The following is a 20842-nucleotide window of genomic DNA, read 5'->3' as shown; positions in this document are numbered from 1 at the left end:
CAGATTATTTACCATGAACGATGTTTTAGTCGTACATAAAGGAGGCAAGTATATATATTATGGGCATGAAATGAGCTGTTAACAAGCCGATAATCTGTTATTCCAAGTTGAGAGTAGGTCATTTTCTATATTACCCACATTAATGTTTTCTGAAAAAATGTATAAAAATGTAGGTTTCATTATCTCAAGTGGAGAAATCAGCTCAGGCTTAAGTTTGCACAAAGTTCCATTAACTGTGACATCTTGAAAAGTTGATGACGTCATTGTATTTAGAACAATGTGCTGACTGACGTCACACTGATAACAGTGCATTCCTAGTTTGGAATCTTGCAGTAATAATTGTTTTGTCCAGAATTTCCTGGCTTAGTTTGTTTGAATAACCTCATCAAATTTTAGCTCCCTTCACTGAAAGTCAGTTGGGCTTATGTCATGCTTGTCTGACGTCCATTCTTTTCTCAGAAATTAATAAGGCAATTTCGTTTAAAGCCACATGCTTTTTCCACCATGGCAGTGTTTTAGAAAAGTATTTATGGTAATTATTTTGCTGTTCATGTTGAAAATGTGCTGGAAATTTGGTACATGAAGGACTCAACATGCGTACTCAGATATTTTAGATATTGACCTTGATTTGACATTGCACTTCAACCATTCCCATAATGCCTAGCCTTGTGGTCAGTTTAATGGATTTGTACCCGTCCGAACAAGTTTTTATCAGACTTCGGTTTCAGCCTGAAGTAAGACTGAGTAGATAATGTGAAATATCAGATTCTTTATCCATGTTAACTGATATGGTTCAAGACATTTCATCATTCAACGCCTCATCGTTACAGCTCCTTCCAGAACAATGTTGAGATCCACATCAATCACATCCAGAGTGGACTGTCACAGATGGGCAACCTGCATCGTTTTGCTGCTACTTCCTACCCAGCGTGAGCCCCTCCCCAACACCTCCCTCACACATGGTGCTCATAATGGACACCGGGTGTCCTTGGCTACGTCTTCTGCTGAATCCCCTGATGGGTGATGAAGGACATTGTTGATGTACAGATCGGCCTTGGTTAGATACCAGTACTGCAGGGTTTACTCAACAGAAAAGTGAGGGTCCAGGACGCACAAATGTATAGAGTGGACTTAGAAGAAAATATTATTGCGTGCCAAGGATGCATAATAATCTTCACTCTCCCAAATTCTGGACAAATATAAAATAGCTGTAATTAAGTTAATAGATCTTACAGTAAAGTGTGCGGACACCATTTCCTTGGTTTTCAGGACCGTCATACAGTGAGGACCCTTAAAAGTTAGTAATTGGGGTTCTTGTGGATCCCTAGTTTTGAAGGTCAAGGTCAAACAGTGCTACTGGGATGTGGAATGGATTCCATTGGATGCAGATTGTGATCATTGTGGCTTTTTGGATTAATGAATGGCTATTCATGTGTGTACCACTAAAAACATAGTCCAAGATTACCTGCTTATTTAATATTATTTTAGTCATTCTGAAATGGCATAACAGATATCTTGTTTTTCTAAAAAAGAAATCAGTTGGTCCTTAGCAATATTTTGGAGTAGTATGTATGCACATAGAGTATGTCATTAAGACATCTTGGAAAAAGTTTACGGTCCCATTCTCCTTTGTGGAAAAAGACATTTGACCCAGTTCCTGACCCAGATTTATTCAGGATTTCAAACAAAGTTTCTTTGACTTCCAATTTTGGGGGAAAATTTGTAATTTTGCTCAAAATTGTCCGTGATATGCACGTTGCTTAAAGAAGGCCAATACATTAGTGTTTACTATATAACATGATGAAAAATTCCCAAAGTGGAATTAAAACATTCCCAAATCATATACTTATATGTAATATGATGGCATTATTAGTAGATGTATCACTGATAACTGGTTACCAGTAAAGAGGATGAGGCTTTGATAGATAGTTTTACATGATTGAATGTAATGTTAAAAAAACCTCTGAATTTAAGGGAAAGCGAACTTCAAGAAGTCCCAAGTTTGAACAAAGCAAGAAATAATTCTACATTTCCTTACATGGCTGTTTGTGCGGAATCTTGGTTAAAGCCCTAGTGACTAAGGTGTCTGTAGACATGGGTAATGAACGATGTGGGAGGTAGTGGTGCCAATATCTGGTTGCCACAGAGCTTGGTTCTGTTAGCTACACATGACTTGTCTGTATACATGGGTAATGAACGAGATGGGAGGTGGTGATGCCAATGTATGGTTGCCACAGAGCTTGGTTCTGTTAGCTACACATGACTTGAGTCAGTTGTGTCTTGTTCGTCAGAAGGACGAACCAAACAAAATTACAAACCATTTTGACTGTGCCAAAACCTTGTGTGTCTACTGCCTCAAACATAACTCGGAGTTCAGGTGGATGTTAATATTATTATCATTCCATTGGAATTTACTTTTCTCCCAGGCGTAATCTTATCACACAGTATTAATCACAGTATTCAGTGAGGGACTATTGTTTGATATTGTGAATAATATACTACTCACACTTTGATAAGGATCACAAAAATTCACAACTTTACTTAAAGGTAGATTTATAATTTGAAACTGGATAAATGATAATATGGTAACCCCACTTTAGGCAAACAGCCACTTTATTCTAACCTTATGCACTTGATACATGAGTAACCGTGAAAATAGTTTTCATTGCACCAATCAATCATTTTCAAATCATGGAACGAGTAATTGACAAGTGCACAACACCTGTCAATAGCAGGTATGGGATCCACAAGATGCAGTGACGTACTGAAACCTATGCCTACAATAAGCTTAGGTATTTAAACCAAATTTGACCTCACATCATAGTTTTCTGTTGAATCCATGATTTGATCTTTAGCTAAGTGTGAATAGTATATAAATCAATTTCAGTTATATTTTTGATGAAAGGAGCTGCAAATACACTACCAGAGTTATAGCAGGAGAATGTGTCCTAAGATATTATATACTACTGGTAAATGGTGTTAAAAGGTGCATTCTTACTGGCAGGGACGTTTCTGTGGTATAGCTGTTTGTCATTCTCCATTTACTAGTGGTGTAATGATACAGGATTACAGTACAGGGGATGGAATAACTTTAAAATTGCTAGTGTACTCCGGTACAGTGACACATGTAAAATCACTTTCCCTGATCATTTTTCCACTATACCGGCCGTTTTCTTGTTTATTTTTCAAATAAACAACATAATTAATATTGGAAAGTCAACTGGACACCGGTACAGTGTGATATACAAATTTGCTTGCCCGACAGAAAAAAACACTGGACTCGGGCGTCGGGCAATGGGTTATTTCCACCCCTGCAGTATTGTATCGCAATAGAATGTTCACATTACAACATTTCGATTTACAAATAGTGTGTTGCAATACATACAATTCATTACGTTACAAGTTATGTTGATGTAATGTTAATAATAACAAACACTGTTCAAGAAGCAGTGTATGCAGATTCTATGTAATTTCCTGGTTTGCTATAAATAGCAGAATCTGCACATTGCCCCAAAGGTTAAGTTTGTCCCCTACATCATCCCATCTTTGCTATCTGAAACTTGAAAACAAATTATTCAGGGTTGTCATTCATCTGCAAGAAGTGAGAGAATATGAACTTAGGGAACCGAAGTGGTGTATCAAGGATACAAATTGTACCACGCCCATATTATGGGGATGTGTATCGTAAGACAGCCTCATTTTAAAGTTGCATCTCTACGAAATGCAGAGATTAATAGTGTATCATACTGATTCAATAAGATAAGTGTAAAGTTTTGGTTTTTTCCAGGGAGAGCTAGGGTGATCAAGAGTGTTTACAGGAGTTTTGTAAAATCAGTTTGACACAAATGTAATTAATTCTGAATCTCATCTTTAGAAAATGCACTGATTATGACCACTGTCTATCCAAATATCCCAAAATGTCAACAATTTTAATTTTTTACATTGTGTGTCTTTCCTGTCTTACATCACAATAAGATTCAATAGTCCCATCCAACAGATGTAAACAGTACAGTAGTGTGTGTTAAGTTATAGATGCACAAGTGAATATATTATTTCTATATATACTCGGTTGTTTCTAACTCAGTGGGTAGTATTGTCTGTTACAGCTAACATCATGGAGGTAATAGATACAAACTTTCCTGATAAAGCTAACATCATTCAGGTAATAGATACAAACTTTCCTGATATAGCTAACATCATTCAAACAATAGCTACAGTTGTTCCTGATGTAGCTAACATCATTCAGATCCTAGTTGCTGCTGTTCCTGACTTGGCTGACATCCAGGTCCAAGCTACAGCTGTTCCTGATGTAGCAAACAGCTTTCAGATACTAACAGCAACTGGTACTGATGTAGCTAACATCATTCAAGGCTGAGCTACAACTGTGTTTAATTGTAGCTAACATCATTCAAGGCTGGAGCTACAACTGTGTTTAATGTAGCTAACATCATTCAAGGCTGAGCTACAACTGTGTTTAATGTAGCTAACATCATTCAAGGCTGAGCTACAACTGTGTTTAATGTAGCTAACATCATTCAAGGCTGAGCTACAACTGTGTTTAATGTAGCTAACATCATTCAAGGCTGAGCTACAACTGTGTTTAATGTAGCTACATTCAAGGCTGGGCTACAACTGTGTTTAATGTAGCTAACATTCAAGGCTGAGCTACAACTGTGTTTAATGTAGCTAACATCATTCAAGGCTGAGCTACAACTGTTTAATGTAGCTAACATCATTCAGGGCTGAGCTACAACTGTTTATTGTAGCTAACATCATTCAAGGCTGGGCTACAACTGTGTTTAATGTAGCTAACATCATTCAAGGCTGGGCTACAACTGTGTTTAAGCTAACATCATTCAAGGCTGAGCTACAACTGTTTCATGTAGCTATCATTCAAGGCTGGGCTACAACTGTTTTAATGTAGCTAACGCTGAGCTACAACTGTTTAACGTCATTCAAGGCTGGGCTACAACTGTGTTTAGTGTAGCTAACATCATTCAGGGCTGAGCTACAACTGTGTTTAATGTAGCTAACATCATGCAAGACTGAGCTACAACAAAATAGCTGTTCCTCGTGTTTAGCTATCATAGTTGTCCTGCCATCTTGGTGTCCTGCTTCAGGAGAAGGATTTGATGTGTGAGATGCAGTTGTATCCATTTGTTTGTTTGCTGGAGGAATGTGTGTGAGGATGAAGGTATGAATGACAAATACAGATGCTGACGAAACCTTATCAACGGATGTGATCCGAAAACATGAATCCTCATTTTGTTAAGTCTAATGTTGCAATTATTCTTTAATCTCATAATCAAGATGAAGATTTAACCCATTAACAGAAGTACCAAGATGCATCATTTCATCAGCAGGGCCCCGTTTTACAACACTAGCGTAGCGATACATCTATCGTACCTCCTATACTGTAACAGACCTACAACAGTCATAGCGCTACGATAGCTTTGTGAAACGGGGCCCTGGTCTATTGTTATCAAATGATAGACCTACAACACTAAACCTGATTTGTGTTTCCCATTTCGTCATTACAGTTAACAGGCTTCCTCTGAAAACGTATGTAGGTGTATCTTATGTTGTCCCAGACTTTATGTATGGTGATATGGAGCCATGTGTTGATGTCTGTCACAGTGGGATAGCATCTTATCATGGGAAAATTGGATTATTTTTTTTCACTCATTTTATTCTTTCTCATTTATAATGCTAAGCCTGTGACCCGTGAAGGTCCGGGTTAAAATATTGATCTTCAGTAACCCATGCTTGTCGTAAGAGGCGACTAACGGGATTGGGTGGTCAGGCTCGCTGACTTGGTTGACACGTGATCGGTTCCCAATTGCGCAGATCGATGCTCATGCTGTTGATCACAGGATTGTCTGGTCCAGACTTGATTATTTACAGACCGCCGACATATAGCGGGATTATTGCTGAGTGCGGCGTAAAACTAAACTCACTCCCTCACTGCTAAGCCTGTGTTCTCATTTATATTGATGAGCCTTTTTCCTCATCAATTTTGATAATCCATTTTCTCAAATCTTAAATCCATTTTCTCATTGACTTTGACAAACCTGTTTTGTCTTCTACCTGGACAAACCTGTTTTCTTATCTGTCTTGATAGACCTGTCCCTGTTAGTCATAATACTTTATTCTCTGCTGGTTCTCTTTATTCTGTTCCTTGTTAGCTAAATGACGAATTCTTTTATTACCTTAAGGTCACACTATAAGTGATGTTTTGTTCCTTACAGGTTTGTAACAAACAGTTATATTCGGTGAAAACGCCTTTTTTGTACTCTGTTACGTTAATGGATACCCTGATATGTATAAATGTATCTGAATGTGTGTCTAAAGTGTACATAATGCGTAGAACGTCACAATATCATTATTTGTGACTATAAATAAAGTTGTACATAGTCCTCAGCTGTCTCCTGTTTTGTCTGCCATGGCGTCAGTGGAAACATGCCAGTTCCTGACATAGCCCTTATGGGTAGACTAACCTTTAGTCTCTGAATATACATAATTTTGATAGTAACAAATACCCATTTAAATTGAAAAGGAGTCCCAGTGAGTTGGGATATTCAGGACCTGGTGAAATACAGACTTGCTTCATTTAGGGCTTTAGCATTTCAGCAGAGGGATAGGCAGTACGGGAAAACATTGTGAGACAGGCTACCCTTGGATGGCAGAACGCTGGTGGTTCAATTCCTGGCCACATTGTACCAAAACGTAGTACTTGTTTCCCTTCCTGAGGGGCGGTGGGGTAGCCTAGTGGTTAAAGCGTTCGCTCGTCACGCCGAAGACCTAGTTCGATTCCCCACATGGGTAGAATATGTGAAGCCCATCACTTGTGGTCCAGACTCGTTTATTTAGAGACCGCTGCCATATAGCTTGAATATTGCTAAGCGCGGTGTTAAGCAACAAAGCAACCAACATTACAAGAAACCCATATTTTTTCAAAGGCGCGACATGTTCTTATATATATAAGGATTTGTGATTAAATATATATATATATATTTCTTTTGAAACGAATCAAATGTTGGTTGTGAGATCAACTTAATGGGATCAGGTTCTTGGCGGCCTTGAAGCAATACCAGCCAAAGGACGCGGTCACGTGCGATCAGCTGATTTAACGGCTACGAATGTTGCATGATGTACAAAAGCCTGCTTTAGTCCAGTGTGAAATCAGTATGTGTCTCACGCAGAGGGTTGTACTTCCATTCCTACATTACTTTTTGAAAAACTTGGATTACCTACATTACAGCACATTACGATCATGAAATTTCATTTCAGTAACATCCATATGGAAGCGTATCTAGGCCATAGTCTAAAATGTTCTTATTATCAACATACAACATACTTTCATCTACGTCAGGAACATCCATATGGAAGCGTATTTAGGCCATAGTCTAAAATGTTCTTATTATCAACATACAACATACTTTCATCTACGTCAGGAACATCCATATGGAAGCGTATTTAGGCCATAGTCTAAAATGTTCTTATTATCAACATACAACATACTTTCATCTACGTCAGGAACATCCATATGGAAGCGTATTTAGCCATAGTCTGAAATGTTCTTATTATCAACATACAACATACTTTCATCTACGTCAGGAACATCCATATGGAAGCGTATTTAGGCCATAGTCTAAAATGTTCTTATTATCAACATACAACATACTTTCATCTACGTCAGGAACATCCATATGGAAGCGTATTTAGGCCATAGTCTAAAATGTTCTTATTATCAACATACAACATACTTTCATCTACGTCAGGAACATCCATATGGAAGCGTATTTAGGCCATAGTCTAAAAACATGTTCTTATTATCAACATACAACATACTTTCATCTACGTCAGGAACATCCATATGGAAGCGTATTTAGGCCATAGTCTAAAATGTTCTTATTATCAACATACAACATACTTTCATCTACGTCAGGAACATCCATATGGAAGCGTATTTAGGCCATAGTCTAAAATGTTCTTGTTGTCAACATAGAACATACTTTCATCTACGTCAGGAACATCCATATGGAAGCGTAATAAGGCCACGGTCTAAAATGTTCTTATCATCAACATACAACATACTTTCATCTACGTCAGGAACATCCATATGGAAGCGTATTTAGGCCATAGTCTAAAATGTTCTTATTATCAACATACAACATACTTTCATCTACGTCAGGAACATCCATATGGAAGCGTATTTAGGCCATAGTCTAAAATGTTCTTATTATCAACATACAACATACTTTCATCTACGTCAGGAACATCCATATGGAAGCGTATTTAGGCCACAGTCTAAAATGTTCTTATTATCAACATACAACATACTTTCATCTACGTCAGGAACATCCATATGGAAGCGTATTTAGGCCACAGTCTAAAATGTTCTTATTATCAACATACAACATACTTTCATCTATCGTCAGGAACATCCATATGGAAGCGTATTTAGGCCATAGTCTAAAATGTTCTTATTATCAACATACAACATACTTTCATCTACGTCAGGAACATCCATATGGAAGCGTATTTAGGCCACAGTCTAAAATGTTCTTATTATCAACATACAACATACTTTCATCTACGTCAGGAACATCCATATGGAAGCGTATTTAGGCCACAGTCTGAAATGTTCTTATTATCAACATACAACATACTTTCATCTACGTCAGGAACATCCATATGGAAGCGTATTTAGGCCACAGTCTAAAATGTTCTTATTATCAACATACAACATACTCCATTCATCTACGTCAGGAACATCCATATGGAGGAACGTATTTAGGCCATAGTCTAAAATGTTCTTATTATCAACATACAACATACTTTCATCTACGTCAGGAACATCCATATGGAAGCGTATTTAGGCCATAGTCTAAAATGTTCTTATTATCAACATACAACATACTTTCATCTACGTCAGGAACATCCATATGGAAGCGTATTTAGGCCACAGTCTAAAATGTTCTTATTATCAACATACAACATACTTTCATCTACGTCAGGAACATCCATATGGAAGCGTATTTAGGCCACAGTCTAAAATGTTCTTATTATCAACATACAACATACTTTCATCTACGTCAGGAACATCCATATGGAAGCGTATTTAGGCCACAGTCTGAAATGTTCTTATTATCAACATACAACATACTTTCATCTACGTCAGGAACATCCATATGGAAGCGTATTTAGGCCACAGTCTAAAATGTTCTTATTATCAACATACAACATACTTTCATCTACGTCAGGAACATCCATATGGAAGCGTATTTAGGCCACAGTCTAAAATGTTCTTATTATCAACATACAACATACTTTCATCTACGTCAGGAACATCCATATTGAAGCGTATTTAGGCCATAGTCTAAAATGTTCTTATTATCAACATACAACATACTTTCATCTACGTCAGGAACATCCATATGGAAGCGTATTTAGGCCACAGTCTAAAATGTTCTTATTATCAACATACAACATACTTTCATCTACGTCAGGAACATCCATATGGAAGCGTATTTAGGCCACAGTCTGAAATGTTCTTATTATCAACATACAACATACTTTCATCTACGTCAGGAACATCCATATGGAAGCGTATTTAGGCCACAGTCTACAATGTTCTTATTATCAACATACAACATACTTTCATCTACGTAGATTTATAAATTCATCTACATTGATAATAATTTCGTCTACGTAGAAGTTGCATTCATCTCCATATATGATATTATAATCGTGCGTATTGTTACTAAGACGGTTATTGGCGCTATGAAGTTACACCCTAGATGGGTGCAGTTCCAACAAACATTGGATAAAAAACATTTCCAGGATGATATATAATTTGTTTGGCAGTATGTTGGTCATGTATTTTCATTTGGCCTTTTTGTATTTAATTTTCACAACTGAAACCATTTCATGTATCAGCGTTAAAATGAAAATAAAAACTCATACCAACTCATTTAACAAAACTTCGACACATTAAACGAAGAGTTATTTTATTGAATGTTCCGGTCATAGCTCATCCGTGAAGATCCGGGTTAGAATTGGTCTTCAGTAATCCATACTTGTCGGCTAAAGGGATCGTGTGGTCAGGCTCGCTGATTTGGTTGACACATATCATCGGTTCCCAATTGCGTAGATCGATGCTCATGATGTTGATCACGGGATTGTCTTGTCCAGACTAGATTATTTAATTACCGACGCCATATAGCTGGAATATTGCTGAGAGCGGCGTTAAACAACAAACTAAAGAATCTGATCATTTCTACTAAACACAAACACCAAGGTTGAAAGTCAAATAATTCGGCCATTATTCATAAATGAAGTTACATAAAACAAGCAGAAACTATTGTCGATAACTCGAGAAAATATGGTTACAAGGGCGATAATTCGATACTGAATGATCTATATTCATATAATATCATATACTTGAGTGATTCAGTTTTACGCCGCATTTAGCAATATTCCAGCAATATCACGGCGGGGAACACCAGAAATGCACTTCACACACTGTACCCATGTGGGGAATCGAACCCGGGTCTTCGGCGTGACGAGCGAATACTTTAACCACTTAGCTACCCTATCTCCCCCTATCATATACGTAATTTAAGTATCATCTGCATAGATGTAGTCTGTATCTTTTACTCAGAAGCAATTATTATTTATGTAAATATATGTATCATCTACATAGATGAGAGTATTATCCGAGTAGATTGAAGCATTATCTATTTAGATCTCTATATTTTAAGACTGGCACTAATTAATACGGTACATGAACGGTTGTTTTATTGTAAAAGATGTCGGTCATTTAATGCTGTCATGCTGAATCCGTATCAGACGAAGCACTTTCTGATAGATAGCTGCATGCCTGATTTAACAATGTTACAGACATACAAAGCATGTTTTACGATTTTGGTAATCTCCAGATAATAAAATCTCCAAATAAGATGAGGAGATTTGCAAACACTCCAAGTAGAATGTGCAATGCTGTTTCAGGTTGACTCTATTTTCGTATTTGGTCAACCCATTCCGCAATTTAAGTACGTAAACTCCACCGCAGCACGTTTGTTGTGGTTTGGCTGTTGAGAGCCGAGTACGACCTGTCATGGGTCAGTCAATTTTTTTGGGAGAGGCACAGTCAGTGGTCGTATCGAAAACATGAAAAAAGGCGTTTCCAGAGACATTTTGTGTGGCTACATGTGTCATATAGCTGACGGAGATTGTCGGGACAGAATCGCCTTCCCCTGCTTGCCATCAACCTTCCTGGTACGTTACACTCGGTAGCATTCAATTCGTAGTCGACCAGCCCATGTGTGAGCCATATGTCAGAAGTCCGAAATGATGACGTTTGTCGGTTTGGAGTTGAGCTGAACAGTAGCCCCTTGTCTCTCACAAGAACACACGCCGCTCAGCTACGGGATTCCGTATAATTTGTTGACTTTTGTTTTAAACTTGATGGATGGCCAACAGGAGGCGGTTATCAACCTCGCACATTCTTCTAGTGTGCTTGGCTCTGACGCTGGTGTTTTGTCTCTACCTTGCCCGATATCCGTTACCAGATTCTACACAGTGCCAATGCCCACCCAAAGAAAGCGACTCCGTGCAGACGGATGTTCGAACTGTCCAGACACCAGCTACAGTTGACCGGTACAAATCCAACCACACCCTGGCAGTTGTTGTGCCTCTGAGAGACAGGTTTGAAGAATTGATGGAATTTGTACCTCACATGCATTCATTTCTTAACAATCAAAACGTTCGTCACAAGATTTATGCTGTGAACCAGGTTGATAATTTTAGGTTCAACCGAGCATCTCTTATAAATGTTGGTTTTCGTGAAAGCAGTGAAGTGTCTGATTATATTGCCATGCATGATGTGGATCTTTTGCCTCTAAACCCAGCTCTCAGCTATTCCTATCCAGAAAACGGACCTTTTCATATTGCTGCACCTAATCTCCATCCTCTATATCACTATAAAACATTCGTAGGGGAATACTTCTCCTGAAATCATCCGATTTCAAATTGCTGAATGGTTTGTCAAACCGATACTGGGGTTGGGGTCGTGAGGATGATGAATTCTACGTTAGAATGAGGAAAGCTGGGATTATTGTTCAAAGACCTCAAAATATAACGACAGGAAACAAAACCTTCCGACATGTCCATGACAGGAAGAGAAGGCCCAGGGATAACAAGCGTTACTTTGACCAACGGAACAAGACAAGAAGGCTGGACAGGGAGACTGGGATGTCAACAGTTGAATATAACATCGCCAGTAGAAGAGAACTGACTATAGACAATGCTCCAGTGACCATACTAAATGTGAAATTAACGTGTGATGTCAAGTCAACCCCATGGTGCTTGCAGCCCGAAGATCATGAATGGTATTTACAAAACTATTCACAGAACAATGTTCAATAAGTTATGTTTGTAAGTTAAAACATTATGTTTTGTTGGTGTTTTAATGGTTATACTTGTGGAAATGTCTCCAAGGGCAATATTAATCATGTTTATCAACCTCATGCCTCATGTATCCAGGCTGTGCAGAATATGAATATATCAAGTATTAATACTGTTAATCAATGCTAATTTTCAGACCTGTATATATCACTCAAAGCTTCTCCCCACTATAGCTTACATACTTATATGAACCTTGTTAAACATGTTAAAAATAGTTATTCTATTTGCCTCCTTTTTATGGTTGTAGCTTATTCAAAGATGTATGCAGACTCCTTGTCAAAAAGATAATGATAAGGTCACTTTTTAAATATGTATTATTTCTGTTGATGTTTTAGAAACAGGTAGGGAAGGATGGATTTATTTTTCTACTGTATTTCCTAAGTAGGTCACAGATCTTTTAAAGTGAACTTGATTTTAAGGTACCACTTGACCCCTTTTGGTCCCGCCCTCTTCTGCTTGATGTACACTTCCCAGGGAGTAGAGAATAAAATGCACACTGATGCACCTATCATGGTCGAAGTTCATTTGAGAAGTTCCAAATTGGAAAGTCTACAGATCCTAATAACCCTTAGTAATGACAATAATGAATAATGAGACTGGTCCTTCGTTACACTAGGAACAGGATGAATAGCCAGTTTAAACTTTTATGATCTGGTGCCAAAACAGGATTTGAATTTAAAAGGTAGTTTTTAATAGTGCTAACAAATATGTTATTTGTATTAGGGGCAGGTGCAATTTTAAGAGTAGATTGGTAGCATGCAACAAGAAATATATTTTATTAGGTTTAACTAAACCATTATGCTTTTTATGTCGTATATTTTTATTTCATGGTAACATCTTCAGTATCATGTCGTGTGTTCTTTCATTGCTTGTAAACAAAACCTACATCAGGAGTATAGAAACTCAAAAACATTTTAACAATGTGAAGATATGTGTCACAAATTTCATTTTATAAAACTTTTTGTTTATCAAATTATCATGTTGAAGAGCTTTAATGAATCTTCCAATTTTGACATGTTTTATGAATGAAGATATATTTTATGAGAATGGTAATAAACCTGTTTTATAAAATGCCCTAGTTTGTCATGTTTGTTTGTAATATTGATGACAAGGATGTGTCCTGAGGGTCACACATTTGTTTTTTATACAGTTTGAGCCATTTAGAGCCTTAAACAACAATCAGCATGATAAACTAATATGTTTTATAGTTGTATAATATGAGTCTAACTTCTTCTCTGAGGAGACGTAGGTGCCCCAGCATCTGATGCGTTGATGTTTGCTCTGCAGAGTTACAAACTTACATCCCTTGGATTTGCCAGGAACCTATGATTGTTGGTTTGAATCTGAATGTCCTTATCATGTTTGTCAGCACCATTCCTGTGCTCATGGGTTTCAGCGAAGTGGAAATGTCTGACCTGCATTATATCAGACTTTCCTCCCAGTTAAACCTGATACTAGTATGCTATGATATGACTATAGCCGTATTCATGAAGAAACTATGGTTTTCTGTAATCAAAAATGAAGTTTTGGAAATACGGCTAAGCTAACTGAAACTTTCCAGTGGCAAAGTACCTCAATGTGATAAGTGTCTTTAGTGTGGCATGTAGTCATGGTTACGAATGGTTGTGGGCTCAACATCTGGTGCTATTAGGCTGTGACGAAACTAATGCATTCCCATCTAGAAGATATCACCATATTAAAGTCTACATCATTGTATTCATGGAGACTTTGCCTCCTTTGGCGAAAGACGGCAGCCATGCTGTTTACTGACTTAAGTCAAACACCTTCTAGTTTGACTAGTTTGAGTCAGAAATTGACAAATCTTATGCCTTTGCTGCATTATGAATATGACTCTAGTAAAATCTCAAAATTAAAGTCTGAAAAAGTAAAAAACTTTGTCTTTCCTACTTTGACTATCAAACACTTGAAAAAGTTTTATTTTTTTTTAAAAAGAGATTCAAGTTCTTTTTTATGAATTCAGCCCTTGGAATGCTGTTCCTGCTCCTTATTTTGTGAAGGATTAGAGACAACAACAAACTTCAAATAAACTCTAGTAATTATTGACATTTTGAATGTGATAATTGAGAAAATTTATACTTTTTTATAAACATATAAACCAAGGAACCAATGGTTGGCATGTTATTATCCTTTCAAGATTATTTACTTATTTCATGTAGATGGAAAGTTTTGGGATGTTACTTATTTATTTATATTTTGTGGTGGATCGATTCATAAACCAAGTTTTACAATTAGTCTACTTTATGTTATGAGTTATGAGAAATCACTGATGAGTGCTTAGAAGTATATGGTTTGTATGAAATCATGATATTGTGACAATGTAAACTAAATTATTCAATCAGATATTCTGTTTAAATACATACTTGAATTGAGAATCGGTTTTGGGCAATATGGAAAGATAACAATTTCATCATAAAACACAGAAGTATACAATTATTTGTGTACAAGGGTAATCAAAGTCGCTCAGACAGGGCTGAACTGAAGAAGTGAATATCTAATCACAGTCGTAGAAGTTTGAGGTACTATAATCTCAGGAAAATGAACTCACGTGTTTAGTCATGGGTATATGAATATGTAACTGAATATCAGTACCAAAGTTTCACATAACTCTCAAGTTATTAACATGCTTGAAGAATCTGATAAGAGTTGTCAACCAGTCTGTTTTCAGATCTTGTCTGAAGATCCTGAACAGAATACCAGTGTTAATGTCTTGGGTGAAACGATACAGCAAAGTCAGGATACGATGCTCGTCGCGATACCGATTTTCAGGTCATAATGTAGTGGAACGTCTTAACTTCAAATATTACGGGTTCCAGGGGAAGAGCAAGCTCAATACTCTCGTTCGTATTAGCTTTCATTCGAGTGAATTTAAACCGTTAGTTCCCATCATATTTTGCTACGCTTAGGCATCAGTAAACGAGGGTAAATAAAACATTTGAGCAATATATCGTTTTGTTTAGGTACAGAAAAAAAAGTTGAACCCACAGTGCATTGATATTCCGAAAGGCCACCATTTCAACCCTAGTGATGTAGTTCGTTACACCAACAGACAAGTCTTGCACATGCTTTTAGCTCATTGTACAAAAAGTCACGTGAGATTATGCAGTGCCCTGTCCGTTATGAATCTGAAATTCCACATATTAGAACTTGTTACCCCCGTAAATGACATCGCAACGAGGTCAAGACATTTTAATCAGAATTTCAATATGGCTGCCACGAAAGCCATATTGAAAAATACTTATTCTGGACAAAATAAGTTAGGGATATTTGTATATTTATGATTGATATTTTATCAATGTGTCAATGAATAAATACATCTTTATTCATAATTTCAAAATTTACATATATCCCTAACTATTTTTGCCCAGTATATTTTATTGCCATTGTTTATCCACTTTAGTTCAAAATGTAATGACAATCAGTAGACATCGTTGAGGTGTAGTTAGTTCTGGGGCTACTTTTTTGTTGCAATATTTTCATTTTGGTCATGATAAAGTTATCTGATGATAACTCGTAAGGATTTCTAAAATGGATTCCATTCCAACGGATTCATACAGTGTATCCAGTGAAGAGCCGTTTTAGAATTGGTCTTCAACAAAATATGCTTGTCGAAAGAGGACCTCTTCATGGAACTGATGGACGCTTGAGAGTTTGGTGGAGATTCCATCATGATGTGGTCGGAGGGGGTGTGTCTCTCGTGTTTACTTGACAATACGTGGAAATTTGACGGGTGTTCAGTATATCCAGGAAGTGGTGGATTCAGTTATTGTCCCTCATTTAATTTGTTGGCATCTTCTTGCTACATAACCTGTACATGTGGAGGCCACCGTTCTTGTGCAGTGACATATTTCATTCGGAATAACGCTGTGACACCTTCCGTGGCCCGCCAAGAGTCCAGACCTCAACCTACTGGAGCACGTTTAGAACTTTATCTGGTGCACCTGGGTACAAGCAGGTGCACCAGGTTACAAATATATTTATTTTCCTCATTACATGCAGATTTACCAACGTACGGTGCGTGCACACCACTGATGTTAGCCGAAACATACAACTTTGTAAAATTGTAAAAATGCCAGTGTGCTTAACCTTTTCCAGGTGTATATAAGTTCTTTCTTAAAGTTTCAAAAAGGAGGTCTCTCGGTATGTGAACAAAATTGCACGTGGATATTCAGTGACATGCAACAGGTACATCGCTATACAAATAAATCTGAATTATATTGATGTCATCCCAATATTAAATGGATATATATAACTCGTAATGATTTCTAAAATGGAATCCATTCCAACGGATTCATACAATATCGAACGAACCTTACTTCGCTACAGTCTCAATTATACACCAGCCATCAGTTTGGTCCATTTAGTACATTTTCCCACTCTTCAAACAGATGTGCCAGGTTTACAATGAACTCATCACAATATTAGACACCATATGGCGGATAAAATATGCTGGGCAATGATAACATCAAACTGTGAGCAGACTGTTGATAATGGCTTGAAAACTGCATGGCAGAGTGTAAAGTTACCGTAATGCTAATATATCTACTTCTTGATAGTACTGCGCAAGTACTCTTTATTAACGCCCAGTGCCAGTCCCGAAACATTACACGGCATCCTGTCCCATCTTGCGTAGTACACATTTTATATAGACACACAGCCAAGTTACACGACTAGATTAATGGGTTTTTTTTGTAAAATTGATAGTAACAAATTAATATTTTTCCTTCTCTGCACTAAAATATAAAAAAACGAATGATATTGGTGGCATTGTTGAATCACCGGAGGAATAATAACTTCCATTCTTAGTCAATTTTATGTGCACCAAGGGCTCTCATTATGGTAAATACGGTATATTGTATATTTGTTCGCTAACTATTACAGAAATAAGTCCACCTTTTCTAACACAAATTGCTTTTGAATAGTCCATAGATAATTATTTTGTACCTGCTGTTGAGCAAGATTCCAGCGTTATGGCGACAGCCTGCATGGTTGTAGTGAGGGTACGACACCTTGCGCCAGAACGAGCCACCCATTGCGTGCGTGAAAACACACATGGACAATCACCTTGGTCATACAATCCAATTATACCCGACACCATCAACGCCGACGAGGCATAAACACAAACACACACACGCACGCACACATACATACTCGTACGACACATGCACGCACGCCCTATCTACCACAACGTGGTATAAACACGTGCATGGACAACCAGCGTGGTCACGCAAGCACATACATACGCACGCAAGCACATGCATATTGACATATTATATACTCCTACGTATTGCTTCGTACTCACGCACGTACAGACAGACACATACATGCGTACATACGTACGTACATACGTCACCTTATGTTTGCTAAATGAGACACCTTGTCGAGCCTGGTACAGTAACAATGTAAGTGTGTGCGTGCGTGTGAGAGAGGATGTATCAAAGCGATGGAGTCCGGTAGCATCATGAGTTACAAGTTCACATGAGAATTTTATAAGATTTATATACTGATGGTCAAAGGTTCCCTGGATATGTTGAGTCAGCTGACCTGATGTCAACACGTACAATCCTGGTGACAGTTGGCTCATGTGTCGTGTGTCAGTTACGATGGACGGCACTGACCTAAAACTGATCCCCATGACAAAATTCTTCCCCATCACCTCAGCGACGTGATGAATTGCAACGAGCTAGTCGGACACCGATTGACAGCTTCCGCTTGACTTTTAGCATCTTTAGGGCCGCCAGACTCTGGGTAATTTGTGCCCTGCCTCTTAAATTCATTTGCCTATTTCCGAGACAGTTGAAGGGTATTCATACCCAATCCTTCAAGTATCCGTCCTTTGGTAACATGTCTGCTTGTGCAGACACTAACCACAGCTGGTTAGTCTGTTTTCTTAATGTTCGCTGTTTCTCTCACCTGAATCTTAGGTGTTTACATTTCACAAAGAAATAACTACAAGACTAAACCCTTTTCGATTTACCCTCGTGTATATTACTGCTGATCTTTAACACAATTTAAATTGAACTTTTGCTAACATCGCATATGAATGGAATGTTTAGGTTCTCCTTTAGTAGTATATATACACGGCTTGTAACATAACTACTTGCAGAGCCAGGGCCCGGTGGCACAAAATGATCTTGGCGCTAAGGTGACTCCATATATCTTAACAAAGGCTCACGACCATCGTAGCACTGGGATCGTTTTATGGAACGAGCCCCAGATCAGTCAATGATTCATGGACGATTCTCATATATGTACAGACATGAATACATTTAATACACGAATGCATATGATCACAATACTGGCTGAACGTTGATAAGAACGTTATCTCGCGTAACAACAATACTGGGCTTGTATAGGGCTGGGACGGGACTCGGGTACTCGAATCCGGGTCGGGTAGAGCTGGAACCGAGTCCTATTTCTAGGAATCGAGTACCCGGAAAAAGAGAGAACTCTGTAATGGCAAGGGCAGACAATAACTTGTCTTTTTCATTATTGACGTAACACACATTTGCATCATTGGCATTGTCCGATTAATGGAGGTTATTATTAACGACTGTAATATATCTGAGCATGAGCAGTGAGGAGTCAAGTTGCAGTAACAGCGGCAATGGTGTTACTCTCTATATTGGTTAAACCAGGGATAATCTACAACACATATAGTCTCCCTGGTTAAACAGACGTAAAATAAATAGCCCATGTTCAGTTTCAGTGTCTTATTGACATCATTTCAAGTTTTTCTATAAAATCTCTGTCAACTCGTGATTGGATATTCAGAAAGTTGACAGAAGCGTTTTATTCCTTACATTTACGGGTACTCGATTCCAATTCGGGTAAGTCCATGCGGGTACTTGATTCCATTTTTTCCTACCCGTCCCAGCCCTAGGCTTGTAACTGACTGACTGACTGAGTTTGGCTTTACGCAGCTTTTAGCAATATTCCAGCAACATCACGGCGGGGGACACCAGGAATGGGCTTGGTACCCATGCGAACCTCCGTCTTCGGCGTGACGAGCCAACTTTTATCCATTAGCCCCCACCGCCCCCGATAGTTTGTGTTTTGCGTCACGATTGTTTGTTGTTTTGTTTGCTGCACTCAGCAATATTCCAGCTATATGGCAGCGGTCTGTAAATAATCGAGTCTGGACCAGACAATCCATTGATCAACATCATGAGCATCGATCTACGCAATTGGGATACAATGGCATGTGTCGACCAAGTTAGCGAGCCTGAACACCCGATCCCGTTAGTCGCCTCTTACGACAAGCATGGGTTGCTGAAGACCAATTCTAACCCGGATCTTCACGGGTCCCACGTTTGGATAATCGCCTCTGTTCTACGGGTATTATCGTTACCAAAATAATAAATTCCATTATATTTGTAAGTTGATGTTCGAGGAATTTACAGCAATTATTATGAGGGACATAATCTGCGTTGAGAATAGGCTATTCTATGTTACCCATTTTCTGAGAAAATGTAGAAAATCGGATATCCTTGATACCAAATACATACTCCGTCTGTTGTTGATCTCTGCAACCAGGGACCGGTGGGGTAATCTAGTGGTTAAAGCCTTTGCTCGTCACGCCTAAGACAAGGGTTCGATTCCCCACATGGGCATACAGTGTGTGAAGCCCATTTCTTGTATAATATTGCTGGAATATTGCTAGTTAAAGCGGCGCAAAACTAAACTCACTCACCCCTTACTCTATATATGGGCATTGTCGATCCCAAAATAATAAATTCCATTGACTTTGTAACTTGTTCGAGGAATTAATCATGAGGAACATATTCCGTAATCCCGAGCTCTATGAATTACCCGTTTCCTGAGAAAATGAAAAATGTGGCTTCCTTGATAACAAATACATAGTTACATGTATTCTACCTTCCGTTGTTGACCTCGGTATCCGGGCCTGAGCTGTTATTGAGCTGCAGAGGTTTCTGTCTCCTGAGATAGTTTCACCTGTTTTCCAGGGTTTTTCTGACGTAAGTAAATTCACATTCCAGTCGTTATCTACAGGAATGAAATGTAACTCAATATTGTCTATCTGGATGTGCACTCCGCTCCCCTGTGTTGCGGGGCTTCTGTTTACCCTGCAGATGAAGCTCAACACTCGGTCTACCTTGTGTCGGCATACAGCAGCGTCCCACTCAGGCGGGTTCTTGTCGACAACACCACATTGTTACGACTGAGGGTGTGGGTTCGAATCCCGGATGGGACTCAAACCAACACGAGTACTAGAATCTGTGTTACTAAGAATGTAATCCCAACATATGTTACACTACACTGATTACCGTACTGATTACCATACTCCGTTATTTAAGCCCCATATTATGTAACCGAATAATGAATTTTACCC

The 20842-nt window shown here is 38.3% G+C and overlaps 2 protein-coding genes across 2 annotated transcripts in view; both read left to right on the top strand.

Moving 5' to 3' along the window:
• LOC124264568 (protein lin-9 homolog) overlaps positions 1-2787 on the top strand; it is a 31928-nt gene extending 29141 nt beyond the window's left edge. Inside the window, 1 exon segment of the mRNA XM_046699318.1 lies at positions 831-2787. Coding sequence (XP_046555274.1) covers positions 831-933 — 103 coding nt within the window. The 3' untranslated portion in view covers positions 934-2787.
• An 8288-nt stretch (positions 2788-11075) lies between these two features.
• On the top strand, positions 11076-13546 carry LOC124264556 (beta-1,4-galactosyltransferase 7-like). Its single transcript, XM_046699309.1, is given in 2 exon segments — positions 11076-11999; positions 12002-13546. Coding segments are annotated over 2 exon segments (954 nt in total). The 5' UTR covers positions 11076-11476; the 3' UTR covers positions 12433-13546.
• Positions 13547-20842: the final 7296 nt, after the last annotated feature.

Source organism: Haliotis rubra, unplaced genomic scaffold (assembly GCF_003918875.1).
Source record: "Haliotis rubra isolate DU_JTF1 unplaced genomic scaffold, ASM391887v1 Scf93, whole genome shotgun sequence".
Lineage (NCBI taxonomy): Eukaryota > Metazoa > Mollusca > Gastropoda > Lepetellida > Haliotidae > Haliotis > Haliotis rubra.
The sequence above is the reverse complement of the archived record's forward strand: the minus strand, read 5'-3'. Positions and strand labels throughout refer to the sequence as shown.